Source organism: Apodemus sylvaticus, chromosome 4, assembly GCF_947179515.1.
Source record: "Apodemus sylvaticus chromosome 4, mApoSyl1.1, whole genome shotgun sequence".
Lineage (NCBI taxonomy): Eukaryota > Metazoa > Chordata > Mammalia > Rodentia > Muridae > Apodemus > Apodemus sylvaticus.
In genome coordinates this window covers 39,809,662-39,824,002 of record NC_067475.1, presented here as the reverse complement: position 1 = coordinate 39,824,002, position 14,341 = coordinate 39,809,662, and the positions used below count along the sequence as shown (strand labels likewise).

Genomic DNA, 14,341 nt, shown 5'->3' with positions numbered 1-14,341 from the left:
CATTATGAATAAATAACCCCCAAACAAAAAGATAAACACAAGCCTACCTATACAAGGCACCAAGAACAGCCAAACTAGTGACAAAACCAACCAACCAAACCAGAACAATGGCTGCCAGTTTCTTGGGGGAGGGGGTGGGTAGGGGGAGATGAGAAGAGCTCTATAGTTGGGGTTTTGGTAAAGTCATTTGGGAGATGGATGGTGGTGACAGTTGTACAGTGTAAAAGTACTTAATGACATAAAGATAATTACAATGGTGAGCTTTTTAATGCATTCTTTACTGAGATAAAAGTGAATATATAGTGCAACACACAGTCACACATAGTAAATGTGTAAATTTTTTCATCATCAAAATCTCTATGGCCTTGTGTTTTGCAGCCATCAGGAACCTCTTCTGAACTTGCAGTGACTGTTTGTTTCACAGATCCCGCTGTGATTTCTGGCCAGCCTTTTACTGTTTCCTGTAATGCTTGGTTACTTAGACTTTTATCAGCTTTGTAAAACAAGCCAGGCATTTGATATGGGAAAGGAAAGTTATTTCCTTCATATAAAGTGTTTCCTCCTGATAGCATACATTTGATGAAAACAAAATAAATTAGCAAATAATCATATTCAAGGCTTGTAATCTGAAAAATCTCCACAAACACAAACAAGGACTAAAATGTTTTATAATTGGTTGTTTATGGTTGCTCACTGTGAAAAGTTACACCCCCCTTCTCTGAGTTCCAAAACTTCCAAACAGTTTCCTTTATTTCAACAGCACAGCGCGAGCCCCTTTTCTCCCACCACAAATGCTCGTGGTTGTTTGGCTTACACGCTACTATGTATTTTTAGCATATCACCTGTAATAATACTGTACCACTGCATATTACTTCCAAACTGAAGCTTTTCTAATGAGCACATGTTAATCTTTCTTAACACCCATGGTATCATTATAGCTAAGCACAGGTATCTGTACGACACTCTCCCATTGTCCCTGGTATTGTTGCAGTTATTACACATACTTAATTCAGTTCCAGCACTTATAAAACTCACATTCCCATTCTTAAAATTAGGATTTCTTGAAGTGTTGCCATGGACAATGGGTGTGAGTAGAGGTCCAAAGTGCCACTTCTGCTGTATACCACTTGAAGAGCGAGAGATGATTCTGTGTTGAATGCTCTTTTCATTCCTACAACTACACTGCCTCTGTGAGGCACTGGCACCTAGGAAAGCACCCTATGCTGGCCCTCGGTACACATTTATGAATAAGGTATAGACTGTGACAAGACACTGAAATCTTGAAGATATTACCACTTGTGAGTATGACAGTTAATACTGTCAAGAATACTTAGGAAATACATTTCTAGACATGAAAATACAGATTAATGGACTGCTGTGAGAAGAGACTTGCTAAATGTGGCAGCACCACTCCATGGCCTGCAGTCCTGCCTCAGTATGAACATTCATCTTTCACTGCCCCCTAACTGCAGATGCAGTGTGACTGCACTACCTCAGGTTCTCGTGGTTATGATGGTCTTCCCATGAGGAGCTTGTTGGAAACAGGCAAAGCAATGCGACTTAAGTACTGACATTTTGACTTCAGACTCCATTTTACCTAAGCCAACCAACTCCTTCTCTAAGCAACAATGGTTCCCCAAAACATAATGCCTGTTCCTAACAATAGAAAGAACCAGGATATTTGATTGGTTGGGCAAAACCACTTATATTGACAATGATGGAACACTTGGGAAAGACCCTAATCCCCAAGTTCTGATTGGTGAAAATTACAACTGTAACTGGGCCCAGATGCTCGTGGATTTTATGTGCATAAATGTTGCTTTAGCCTAGTCAAGGGCTGTCAGAAGAAACAAGTTTCCAGAGTCCTTGTCTGGTGTCCTGACTGATCAGCAACCGCTTATATGGTGAGAATAATAAAAGATTTTACTCTTTCATGGTGTATTCTCTCTCCATCCTCAAGGTGCAGAATGGACACAGTATTAACAAAGTATTTAATACTCTCAAACTATAGGCCAAGGTAACTCAAGTTGCCTTATCAGGTATATCACAGCAACACTAAAATTAACTAATACTGTAACCTAGAACCTATGCATCCTGATGGATGATGTTTCCTTTTCTCACTGCCCGAGTAGCTAATCCCATCCTTTAAAAGCTTTTGAGCATGAACTTCCCTTATGGAGAAGAATCCAGCTCAGGTTTTCCATTCAGGATAAAGGAATGCTCTGGTACTTCGGTCTACTTCTAGTTCACAATTTAAAGTAAGGAGCCTATCTATGCTCTGGCCTCAGACTGGTTTGCCATGTAAGGTTAAAGAGTGCAGAGACTTCAGTCTCCGCCCTAGGTCATCCCACAAGGTCAGGGAATCAGCAGAGAATCCAGCATGCATTCCCCTATAGCTCTTCATTATTTAAAAAGTTAATAGCTCCTGTGGCAGGCCACTCTGGCGCCTCACTGCTCATGCCCTCTTTTCTTTCTTTCCTCCATATCTTATCCAAACTGTTACAAGTCCCACAGTATAGTACCCACAATCTAAATAAAATTCCTGACACACAAATAAAAATATGTTCAAAACAAATCAAAGAGGACATGCATATATTCAAGGATACAAACAACTAGATAAAATGAGGAAGTCAATTTAGAATATGAAAATAGAAGTTAATAAGGAAATAGAAATACTGAACAAAAAACAAACTGAAATGATAGAAATTTAAACCGCAATGGGTCAAATAAAAGTTCAGGGAAAAGCCCTGCCACTAGAATGGATTCTGTGGAGGACAGAACTTCAGGACCTGAAGGCAAAGTAGAGGAACAGATAATTGGGAAAATCTTTGGGACACCATGTAAGGCAAAATTAATGAATTATGGGCATGGAAGGAGAAGAATAGGAAACGTTTTCAATAAAAATCACAGAAGATCATCTCCCAAATCTTGGGAAAGAAATGCCTATCCAAATACAAAAACATCATACAGACAGGAATAAAAGAAAACCCATGTCACAGAGTTAAAACACTAAATTTATCAAACAAGGAAAGTATATTAAAAGCTGCAAGCAAAAGGGACCAAAAGGCATCAAAATAATTGCTGACTTCTCAGTGGAAACCTTAAAAACCCGAGGACTTGGAAAAATATGTAACTCAAGTTCTTAAAAACCACAACTGCCAACCCAGCTTAATATACCCAGCAAAACTCTCTATCCTGAATGAAGGAGAAAGGAAAATTTAGCATTACAAAGGAATTTATGACCAAATAACTAGTCCAGTACAGACAACTGTGAGGAATTTTTCAGACAGAAAGGAAAGATAAAAGTCTTACAGAAAGAAACAGAGTCAAAGAAAGACAATAGTCTTACAAGAAGACAAAAGCCAAAATAAAAACAAACAAAAAAAACCCCAAGCAACCAACCCAACAAACAAACAAAAAAAACCCTACAAAATCAACAGAAAGAAAATAATCAATATACACATTTCAGTATTAACTGTCTTAATATCTTAGGCAAAGAGAGAATCTAGTAGATAGGATTATAAAACAGAATCCTTCCTTTTGCTGCTTCTAAGAAACTTACTTTGCCACCAAAGATAGACACTGTCTTAGGGAGAAAGGGTGGAAGGTTTTTACAAACAAATAGGAGTGAAAAAAAAAGCAGACATCCCTTTTCTAATACTTACAAAAATAGACTTCAGAATTAAATCTAGTCCGAAGAGATAAAGATAGATACTTCAAAATCTGTAAAGGAACAACTCAACAAGGATATTATAATTCTAAATATATGCACCAAACACAGGCTCACCCAATTTCTAGAAGATATACTACTTTATATAAAAAACACAAATATATCCTACCACAGTAATAGTTGGTGACTTCACTATCTCCAACTTTCACCATTACAGTCATCAGATGAAAACCAGAGAAACACTGAAATAAAGCTATGCCACATATCAAATGGAACAAAGACACATTTCAAAATATCTCTCCAAAACTCTACAAATTCTTCTCACACATCCATGACAATTTCTCCAAAATGGAATTACAAACTAGGACACAAAGCAAGCTTTAACAAATACAGGAAAAGTAAAGTGTTTTATTTTATCTGAGATCACAAAATAATAAGACTACAAATCGACAGCAAGATAAATTATAGAAAATATACAAATTCATGGAGAATAAACAGCACAATATTGAATGAATGGAACATTGAAGAAATCAAGAAGGAAACTGTAAAAATTCCTAGAATTGAATAAAAAAAATGAAGACACAATATACTAAAACCCATGGCATACGTGATAGTCCTAATTGGAAAGTTTATAGCTCTAAGAACCTAATTTGAAAAAATATCAGAAATATCTCAAATAAACAACCTAACTATATACTTTTAGACAATTTTCGAACATGATACAGCTGTTGCCATTATGAACTCTCTGTGTGCGCGCACACACACAATCAAAAAATATAAAAGCAAATTTTAGAGTATTTTAAAGGGCTATTCAGCCTTTCAAAAGCATATTCAGAGTGATAAACTAAAATCAGTATCATGAGGCAAATGTGAGGAGTACAGCATGACTAGATAATATACATGTTTGATTTCTTTATCCTGTCATTATGATACATGCATACAAAAAATGCATTTGATATTATGAAGTTATTTAAAATGTTATTTGCATTCATCCATTGGCTTTGTCTTACTTTATTGGATGGCTGTTGACATACAAACCTTGCGTCTTATTTAAATTCCTCAGTGCTGGGATTACAGGCACAATCACCCGACTCAAATCAAAATAATTATTTTGGCCATATAGGGTTTTCTAAGGTGTTCTGCATAGTCTTATGTCAGCTTGCACAAGCTAAAGTCATCTGAGAAGAGGGAGCCTCAATTAAGAAGAGGCCTCCATAAAATTAGGTTGTAGGCGGGCTATAGAGCACTGTCTTAATTAGTGATTGATGGGGGAGGGCCCAGCACACTGTGGGCTCTGTACTAAAGCTGTCTGAGCAGCCACAGGAGGGAGCAAGCAGCACCCCTCCCCCCTCCTTGACCTCTGTACCAGCTCAGGTCTCCAGGTTCCTGCCATGTTTGAGCTCCTGTTCTGACTTCTTTTAATGAACAGTGTGATACAGAAGTGTAAGCCAAATAAACCCTTTTCTCCCCAGGTTGCTTTGGTCATGGTGTTTCATCCCAGAAATAGAAACACTGACCAAGACAGAAGGTATATCATAGCAGCAAACACTAAATTTCTGTAAGTCTCTCTTTACGCCAACCGTCACAGTATATTTAAGTGCAAGTTTTACCTTCTGGGTAGTCTTTCCTCTGATTAGTTGTACACTCCATACTGTCCATATTTTGGCTGTTCATCTTATTATGTTCACTGAAAAATAAAACACACACACCAAGCATATCAGTTACATGGATTATATTTGTTTATTCTAAGGAGAAGGAAGTACACTTGTTAAAAACATTCTTCCATGCTGCTAGAAGGACTTAGCACACACTTTTTGTTATTTTGCTTTGTTTAGCAAAGTGACCTACAATGCACAATCATTTTGCCTTTGCCTCGGCAGTGCTACAATTAGTGACATGCCTTAATATATACTATTTAATTTATAGGTTATAACACTTGAATGTAGTTATATTCTTCTTATGACAGGAAATTGCTTTGTAAGTCAAATTAATTTGCCCGATAATTAAATGCAAGTTTATGTCTTCACAAAGCCCTGTTCTTGTTATTATGTGTGCTACTACATTTCAAGAAGTACCTTGACATATATGACACTAGGAAAAAAGTTCCTTTAAGTCTTTATGGAATCAATTATTTTAATAGAGCATAAGCAGCTGATTCTTTTAATCTGATTTTTAAAAATGAATCGATGTTGTTAAGCACTAAAGTAAAACTGTGTATGCTTTTGAAAAATTAAAAACAGAAAAAGTAGTAAGAGTAATATGAAGAAATCAGTCATTACACTGAGATCAAGCATGTTTGAGAGATGACAGAGAAATCCAAATGCACTGTTGCTAACATCAGTAATAAAAATATGTATTCAGAATTAACTGATCCCAAACTTATGGAACTGGTTTGTAATAACAGAAACAACTCCAGTTTTGAGCTACAAATGTCAGAGATGATAGTTTATATATAAATCATTATATATATAATATATATTTTGCAAAGGCAAAAGGATTGTGCATTGTATATCATATATATATCATTTATATATCATGTATATCATATATATGTATATATATGGAAGATATCAATTTAAGACAACACTTTAAAGCCTGCTGCAAACAATGAACAGTTGAGGACTAGAGAGCTGGCTCAGCAGTGAAGAGCGGCTGTTCTTCCAGAGAACCTGAATTCAATTTCCAGCAAGTGCATGGCAGCTCACAACTGTCTATCACTCACAAGGGTCAATTCCTCTTCTGGCCCAAGCAGGCACCAGGCACAAATGTGGTGCCAGAGAAGCAAGGCAAACACTCATACACAAAAAACAAATTTATTTTTAAAAGTCAAATCAATAATAATGAAAAAATAATGGCTATACTATGTTTTTCAAGTTTCCTAAAACCATACAGTCATTATTTTGGAGTTAGGAAATAACTGTGTAAGTTGAAAATATGAAATCTCAAATAAGCTGTACTATTCTAGGTCTTTCTCTTCACTCTAATTTCACGATGTTTACGTCAAATAATTGTGCGAATAGGAGGTGAGCACGGAGGATGCGGCTTGGAGGCAGACTGCTCACCTAGTGTGAGCAAACGAGTGCTCTTAAGAAAGCGCAAGTCTCACTTGATAAGTTCAGTCCAGTATTTACATAAGAGCTTCAAAGCAGAAAAAATATTTTAAAAGAGAAGAAGGGTCTGGAAAGATGGCACAGTAGTTAAAAGCACTTTTTGCTCTTCCAGAGAACCAGAGTTGGGTCCAGCACCCACATGAGGTTCACAAACAGTAACTCCAGCTCTAAGGGATCCACTGCCTTCTTTGGGCCTCCACAGGCGGCCCTACAAACATGGTATAACCACCCCCAACACACACACACACAGGAGTAAAGAGGGAGAGGCTGTTGATGGCGCATTACCTGAAGGCCTTACCAGCACCGACATCCATGGCAGCCGTACTTCCCTCCACTCCAGGAGAGTCCAGGCCTGCAGACCCATTACTGACGTGGTCGCTGCTCTCATAGCCAGACTCTGTCCTCTGCATCTGCCAGCTGGTACCAGGGCCTCTGCTCTCTGCAGCACCTGCAGCTTTTTCCGCTTCTTTTCCATTAGTTTCAAGGGAACTTCGGCTTCCTGCCTCTGGCTTCATTTCATCTTCATATATGGTCATTAAGCCTTTTTGCTTTGGGTTCGCTTTGGGCCAATTATTAAAATTCTGATCCTTGCTACACTTAGGCCTGCTGCCAATATCTGACTTCCGCCTTGGACTGTGCTGCCTTTTCTCACTCTCACTAAAAACACTATCGACGTTTAATGTTTCTCTCATGGGTTTCCAGCCACGGTGGCGGCTTTTAGTCTTACTACTGCAGCTGCCTCCTTTGTCCCTTGAATCTTGGCTGCTGTCTGTGTCATATCCAGTGCCACTGTCACTCTTAGCTTTGCCTGCTGTTTTCTCTCCGGGAACAAGAGGATTCTGGGATTTGCTTGAACTTATCACTTTTCCAGGAGTGTGGCTCTCATGGGCAGCTCGGTCATGTTTCCAAGGTCCTCTGCCTTGGCTGTGGTAGAGATGGGGATTCCCTTGCTGTCTAAAGCCATCCAAGGGAGGAGGTGATCCAGACTTGAAAGATGCCACATCTTCATCAACCAAATCTTAAAAATAATAACAGTACATAAGACACACATGAAAATAATAAAAATTAAAATACATCACAAACTAATTTAGGATAAAAAAGTGCTTTATCTGAAGTTAGGTGTGGTGGTGCACATCGGCACTTGGGATGCTAAAACAATGAAGCAAGAAGATCATGAGTTTGAAGCCAGCCTGGGCTATATAGCAAGATCTTGTATCAAAACCCCAACCAGTACATAAAAACAATGCTTTATCATTTACTCACAAATAAAAGATATAAAATTAACTGGGCTTTAAAATGACCTATAAAGTAGACCATAAAAGGGGTTTCTTTTGTAAAAGAATTAAGCATTTGGCTCACTTATAATTAACAAAAATCATAATTATATTTTCCATGTTGGTAAAGATTTTCAAACTAAGTTCAGAATGAGACACACTATCACTTGAGTTGTAAGGTGCTGTCAGTCTTCCTGAAGGACAGCAGAGGGCATTTGTACACACCCTGAAGCAGTGTCCATCTCAGGAATGTCATGTCACACCTACATACCAAAATATATACAAAGGTGTACGTGACAGGATATCACTATAGCAAGCCTCTGAACTCAGCATTTAAAATACAGCAGAAAAGTTGTTATATCCATGAAAGCACCGTAAAATCAAAAAAGGTTACATTTATAATTCACTGAAAGCTACAGCATTAATAACAAACAGAAGTATGGGCAGTGAGAAACCTTTCGTAACTTTCCTTTGTGTTTTCAGCACTGGGGATCTATAAAAACCTTGAACATGGTTGTGGGCAGGTGCTCTACCAATGAGCTACTACTCCCCACGACCTTCCTTCTTAGTTTATTGTACTGTATGAGTGAACTGCATTTGTAAGTAACATACATAGAAATAAAAACATGAAAACATAAACACTAGTATCTTGTGGTTGTTTTTATGAGAATGGCTCCCATAGGCTTGCATATTTGAATGTCTGGTCCCCAGTTAGTAGAACACTTTGAGAAGGATCAGGAGGTGTGTTCTTGTTGAGTAGGTGTGGTCTTGTTGATGGAGATGTGTTACTGTGAATGCTTTGAAGCTTTAGATGGCCGCACCAGACCCAGTTTCTGTCTCTGCTGCCTAAGGGTCAGGACATAAAGGTCTCCTCTACTGCTCCAGCACCAAGCCTGCTATGATAACCATAGATTTACTCACTACAAGCAAGTCCTGATGCTTTGACAAGAGTAGCCCAGGTGATGGTATCTCTTCACAGTAACAGAACAGTAACTAAGCAATATCACAAAATTACAATTAAATAGGAACTGGAAAAAAATTTCATATTACACTTAATATAGAGGCATCCAAGAAATCATACTAAAACATATAAATATCTAAAATGTAATATGTAAATATACACAGTATACTAGAAAACTCCATTTTAAAATAGGATTTTTACTGGTTCTTTTAAAGTTAATGCTCTAAGTACTTAACTTACCTCTGTGTCGGCCTGTATCTTTCCTCTGTCCCTTTTCTAAATCTTTCCGTTGAGAAGAAAGTGCATTTTTCTGTTCCATGGCTTTGAGAGCACATTCTCTGGAAATGTCTTTTATCTTTTCTCTTTGATCATGGCTTAACTTAACTGTAAAAGAAAACATTTCAATGATATACTTTATTTTTCAAGTTGTTTAACGAAAGTAAACCTTGAACTGAAAAAAAAAAAAAACAAAAACAAAAACAAAAAACTCTATACTTAAAAAAGCCTTGGTCTGCTGAAACGGCTCAGTGGGGAGGGGCACTTGTTGCTAAGCCTGCCAACCTGAATCCAATCCCTGGGACTCATACAGTAGAAAGAAAAAAACCAACTCCCAAAGTTGTCCTCTTACACAAACACACAAATATAACTTAAAAAAAAGAACATAAGGAACTCATTTTTATGTTTAACTAATGCTCAGCATGATTTTTCTTGACATTGGAGACCCATACTTTCTTTAGATACATTTTCTATAGCCCCTAAAGCATGCGTAAAGAAACAGGATGGAGACTGCTGTGCTCTAAGTAAATGAGTCATTGAAGTCTCTGAGGTGAGTACCGTAACTATCTCCAACTCGTGCAATAGATATAAAGCCTACAATAATTAAAAGCTGGCTGATGCGGATGCCAACAAGTGCTTGCTGACGTGAGCCTGATAAGCTGTCTCCTGAGAGGCTCTGCCAGGACCTGACAAACACAGAGGTGGATGATGCTCTTAATCAACCACTGGACTGAGCAGGATCCCAATGGAGGAGCTAGAGAAAGAACTGAAGGAGCTGAAGGGGTTGGCAGCCCCATAGGAAGAGCAACAATATGAACCGACCATTACCCCTAGAGCTCCTAGAGACTAAACCACCAAAGAGTACACCATGGCTCCAGCCACATATGTAGCAGAGGATGGTCTTGTCCAACATCAATGAGAGGAGAGGCCCTTGGTCCTGTGAAGGTTTGATGCCCCAGGGTAGGGGAATTCCAGGACAGGGAAGTGGGAGTGAGTGGGTTGGTGAGCAGGAGAAGGGGGTGGGGTGGGATAGGGGGTTTTCAGAGGGGAAATGAGGAAAGGGGGAAACATTTGAAATATAAACAAAGAAAATATCTAATAAAAAAAAAGATGAGAAAAAAAAGCTGGCTGAAGTTTACAAAACTGGTGTGAATTCATGCGGTCTTACTCCACGGCACGGACAATCTCAAATAGGTCAGCAGAATCATAACTGAGAAATGCACTTGCAACATCCTCCTAGCCTTGTCTCTTCGTGGGCATTTCTGTTCAGTTCTCACCAGGCATTACAGGTCCAGTAACTGATAAAGAAAGACTGCTCACTGTTTACAAACACAGCACACTGAACAGTGGGAAAGCATACCTGGGGCTCTCCTTCCACTTGTCTGCATTTGGCTCCGATTAAATGAGGAAATATTATCAGTTTGAAATTTGTGATTTTCTTTCTGTTTCATCTGACTACCAAATCCATTTTCCTTTGAATTATCTGGTTTATAAATGATAGGCTTTCCACATCCTTAAAAAGACAGTTAAAAATACATCATTTCTTTCTTTCTCGTTAGAAGAAAAGATATTTAAGTCATTTTTCAGACATTTTTAACATCCTAGACAAAATAAGTTAATACTTAAGGGGCTGACGTCACTCGGGGCTTTATTCGCTGTGTAATGCATGCAACATTGTTTTGCTGCTTCAGACTTTCTGGTCACTAAACACTTAGAATCTCAGAATTCACTGACAGAATGAGCTCCCCATAGCCTCCCCTGTGTTCTGGGTGCACCACACTGACCATACCGGGGGATTCCTAGCAGGACTTCTGAGGTTACTGGCAAGGTAAGGTTTCTTTGAAAAGATCAACAAAATATAGTAAAATTATCCTAAAATGTCATCTGACTGAAACTCAATTTAAAAATTTTCTCAACATTCATCTTATATTCAGTAGTAGATTATAATAAATGAAAGATACCAAAAAGTACTTTATAAAAGGAATTACCTATATTTTCTTCAACCGATTTATACTGTGACCAGTGGACAACCTGCCTGAGTGCATCCTCAGTAGAGACTGCTGTCCCATCTGGGTTGGCATAAAACAGCAAAAGCGGCTGCAAGTGGCACCGCGTGCACTTGGAGACCACATCTTTCCATCTGGTTCCAATCTTTAAAAGAAAAATCACAATAAATAAACATAAACCAATTCCTGAAGTGTGTAATATTAATAGGCAGGGACTGGATTAATTTATATTTCAAAGTACTACAAAGACTTTCAGGGGCTATCAGTCTAATTATTATGAATAATTTTAATAACTAGGCCAAATACAAATTTTAGATTCTCGTTAAAAAAAAAAAAAGTTAGGCACGGTCCAATGAGATTGCTCAGTGGGCAGACACTCCTGAGTGCGGTGCCCAGGACCCACATGTGGAGGGCGGGGCCTGACTCACTGACTCTGCTCCAACCTCACATACAGGCTTTAGCATGCGTGTTCCCTCTTCCCATAGACGCACAAGACACAAATGTAAAAGGAAAAAAAAATCAATAAGTAAAATGATACTTTCTGTACTAAGTATTAATTTTATTTGTATACACATTTCAACCTGTTGAACTCATGGAAATCCCCCTATTTCAGCTTGTCAAATATAGATGTAAGCCACCATGCCTAGAATAATCACTAAATTTGAAATAGGTTTTCATATACATGGTTGGCTGACACATAAGTCCAAGACAATTCAATAGAGAAATATAAGGAATTTGTTCAGCAAGTGGTGCTGGAGAAAGCTGATAGCCAAAGAGAAAACAACTCCTGCCCATAGCCCCCAAAGCAAAACATCACCTCAGGAAATGCAAAGAGAAAAATCTTCACTAAACAAGCTCAGAGAAGAAAACAAATTGTAATCTGACTTCATCAAATTAAGTAATAACATTTGCTCTTGGGAAGATATGTGTCATTAAGGAAAGTGGCCAGCCAGGTGTGGTGACACACACCTTTAATCCCAGCACTCAGGAGGCCAACATAGGATCTCTTTAGAGCTTAAGGCCAGCATGATCTGCATTGTAAGTTCCAGGCCAGTCAGTGCTATGCAGCAAGACTCTTGTCTCGAGAAGCAACTAAAAGTAATCAAACATATAAATAATAAAGGACTTGCATGCAGGATAAAAAAGTCCTGCAACTTAATAAGAAGATATTCCAATTTGAAAAATTGGTAGGACATTTGAATAGACCCCTCCCCTCTTTCTCTCTCTCTCTCTCTCTCTCTCTCTCTCTCTCTCTCTCTCTCTCTCTCTCTCACACACACACACACACACAGCATACAGTGCACTGTCAATAAACACATGGAAAGAATGTGCAAACTACTATTACCAGAAAGGAAAATGTTTAAGCATCGCAGTGAGGCATTTTCTACAGCATTATCAGAGCTACAACTACAAACACTATCTATGTGGAATACTGGGTAAGGTGTGCAAGATGGATTCTCATATACTGCTAGTAGGAACAAAATCAGTACATCTGTGATAAACATCAATCGGCAATTCTTGGTAAAATTTAACACACATTTATCATGTAACTCAAAAATTCCACTCTGTGTATTATCTGAGAGCAATGGAAAAATATTCACACGATGATTATTTAAACAGTGGACTAAATTTAAAACTTAACTTTTAAAATAAAGTGAAATTTAAAAAGATTGCAATATGTAGCTTATCTTTTAATTCATTATTCTAACAATTATGCCAGTACCATATATATTATGTACTTCTATAGTGTAAAAAGTCCCAATGATTACTGCAGTTAGTGCAGGTCTTACCTCCTTCACGTGTGCATCATCGAAAAACACCCACTTGGAGCTCTTGGTGTGGAGAGCAAAGGCACAGTAGTGCCGGGCGGTGTAACAGATCATACCAACAAGGTGCAGCTCACTGTCTGTGGCATTTTCATCAGTAACCCTATAAAAAAGCTATTTAAAAATATTAATGTATATTTACTACTGTCTCTTTAAAAAGAGAAACTAGGCATCTAAATTACATGAAAATATTTCACCTACAGATTGGCCTTGATATTATTGAAGGTGCCACTGATATGAAACTGTCAAAAGACAACTTTTAGTCCTCAGAACCTCCAAGTTCCACAAATTGACTTCACCATGCATCAGTGCAATAAGTTTCTCTAGCAACATAAAATTGACACTTATACTCCAAATGTAAGATGAATTATATATTCTTGATTAGATAACATATCTGAAGAAACATTAAAATATCACTTAAAGTATAATTTATCTTTAATTGTAACAATAACAAACTGTAATTTAGTTGTAATTTACAACTTCAAAAAGCACACATGTATCAGAGAGATCAATATACAGATTAAGTTTAAACCTTAAACCCTGTCTAATTTAATATTTATCACATTTATGTGAAAACCATCAAGTGGTAAGCATCATTATCACCATCATCACTCCAGGGTGAAAGGGCAAGAGATGGGTTAGCTTGTGACTGAAAGTCATTTCTAGCCTATGGAAAAAGGTATTCCACTTAGTCAAAATTATGTTCATCAAAGCACATCTGGATATCAATATTTCCTTTAAAAGATTTAGGCTCTGATGAACAAAACTAAGGTCATCATGATATTAACATGTGAATGAAAGCAACTGTGATACCCCAGGAAGGTAGAGGTGTGTGGCTAGACTTCGAACAACATCTTCAGTCAAGTCAGAGTGCTCGGAGTCCCAGACTAATCCAATTGTAACAATCTCTGGGCAATTCATTAAAACACGACGGATTTTTATTTTTTGGCCACAGTTACTCTACAAAAGAACAAACATAAGAGGCAAGTTTTTAAATTATTAGTTACTATATATACACCTTAAATTAAACAATGAAAATCAAAGTGTAACTGAAATTTGTTTTTTTTTTTTTAGTTTATTAGTAATTGACTTCTGATCAGCTGTTTGTCTTTACTGATTAAGCAAGATCTTAATTTTAACTCATTTGGTACTTTTAGATGTGTTAAAACAAATATTCACGCTGAAAACAACAACAACAAAAAAGGCCTTAAGGTTGTT

General features: G+C 37.7%; 1 protein-coding gene across 2 annotated transcripts in view; it reads right to left on the bottom strand.

Moving 5' to 3' along the window:
• The window catches only part of Usp53 (ubiquitin specific peptidase 53), a 49,876-nt gene that overhangs the window by 10,164 nt on the left and 25,371 nt on the right, over positions 1 to 14,341 (bottom strand). For both annotated transcript variants that reach the window (XM_052179308.1, XM_052179309.1), the window contains 7 exons: positions 13,937 to 14,083; positions 13,088 to 13,237; positions 11,280 to 11,442; positions 10,652 to 10,804; positions 9,256 to 9,399; positions 7,066 to 7,798; positions 5,281 to 5,357 (listed from right to left, as the gene is read on the bottom strand). In XM_052179308.1, coding sequence (XP_052035268.1) covers positions 5,281 to 5,357; positions 7,066 to 7,798; positions 9,256 to 9,399; positions 10,652 to 10,804; positions 11,280 to 11,442; positions 13,088 to 13,237; positions 13,937 to 14,083 — 1,567 coding nt within the window. The remainder of the gene's footprint in view (positions 1 to 5,280; positions 5,358 to 7,065; positions 7,799 to 9,255; positions 9,400 to 10,651; positions 10,805 to 11,279; positions 11,443 to 13,087; positions 13,238 to 13,936; positions 14,084 to 14,341) is intronic.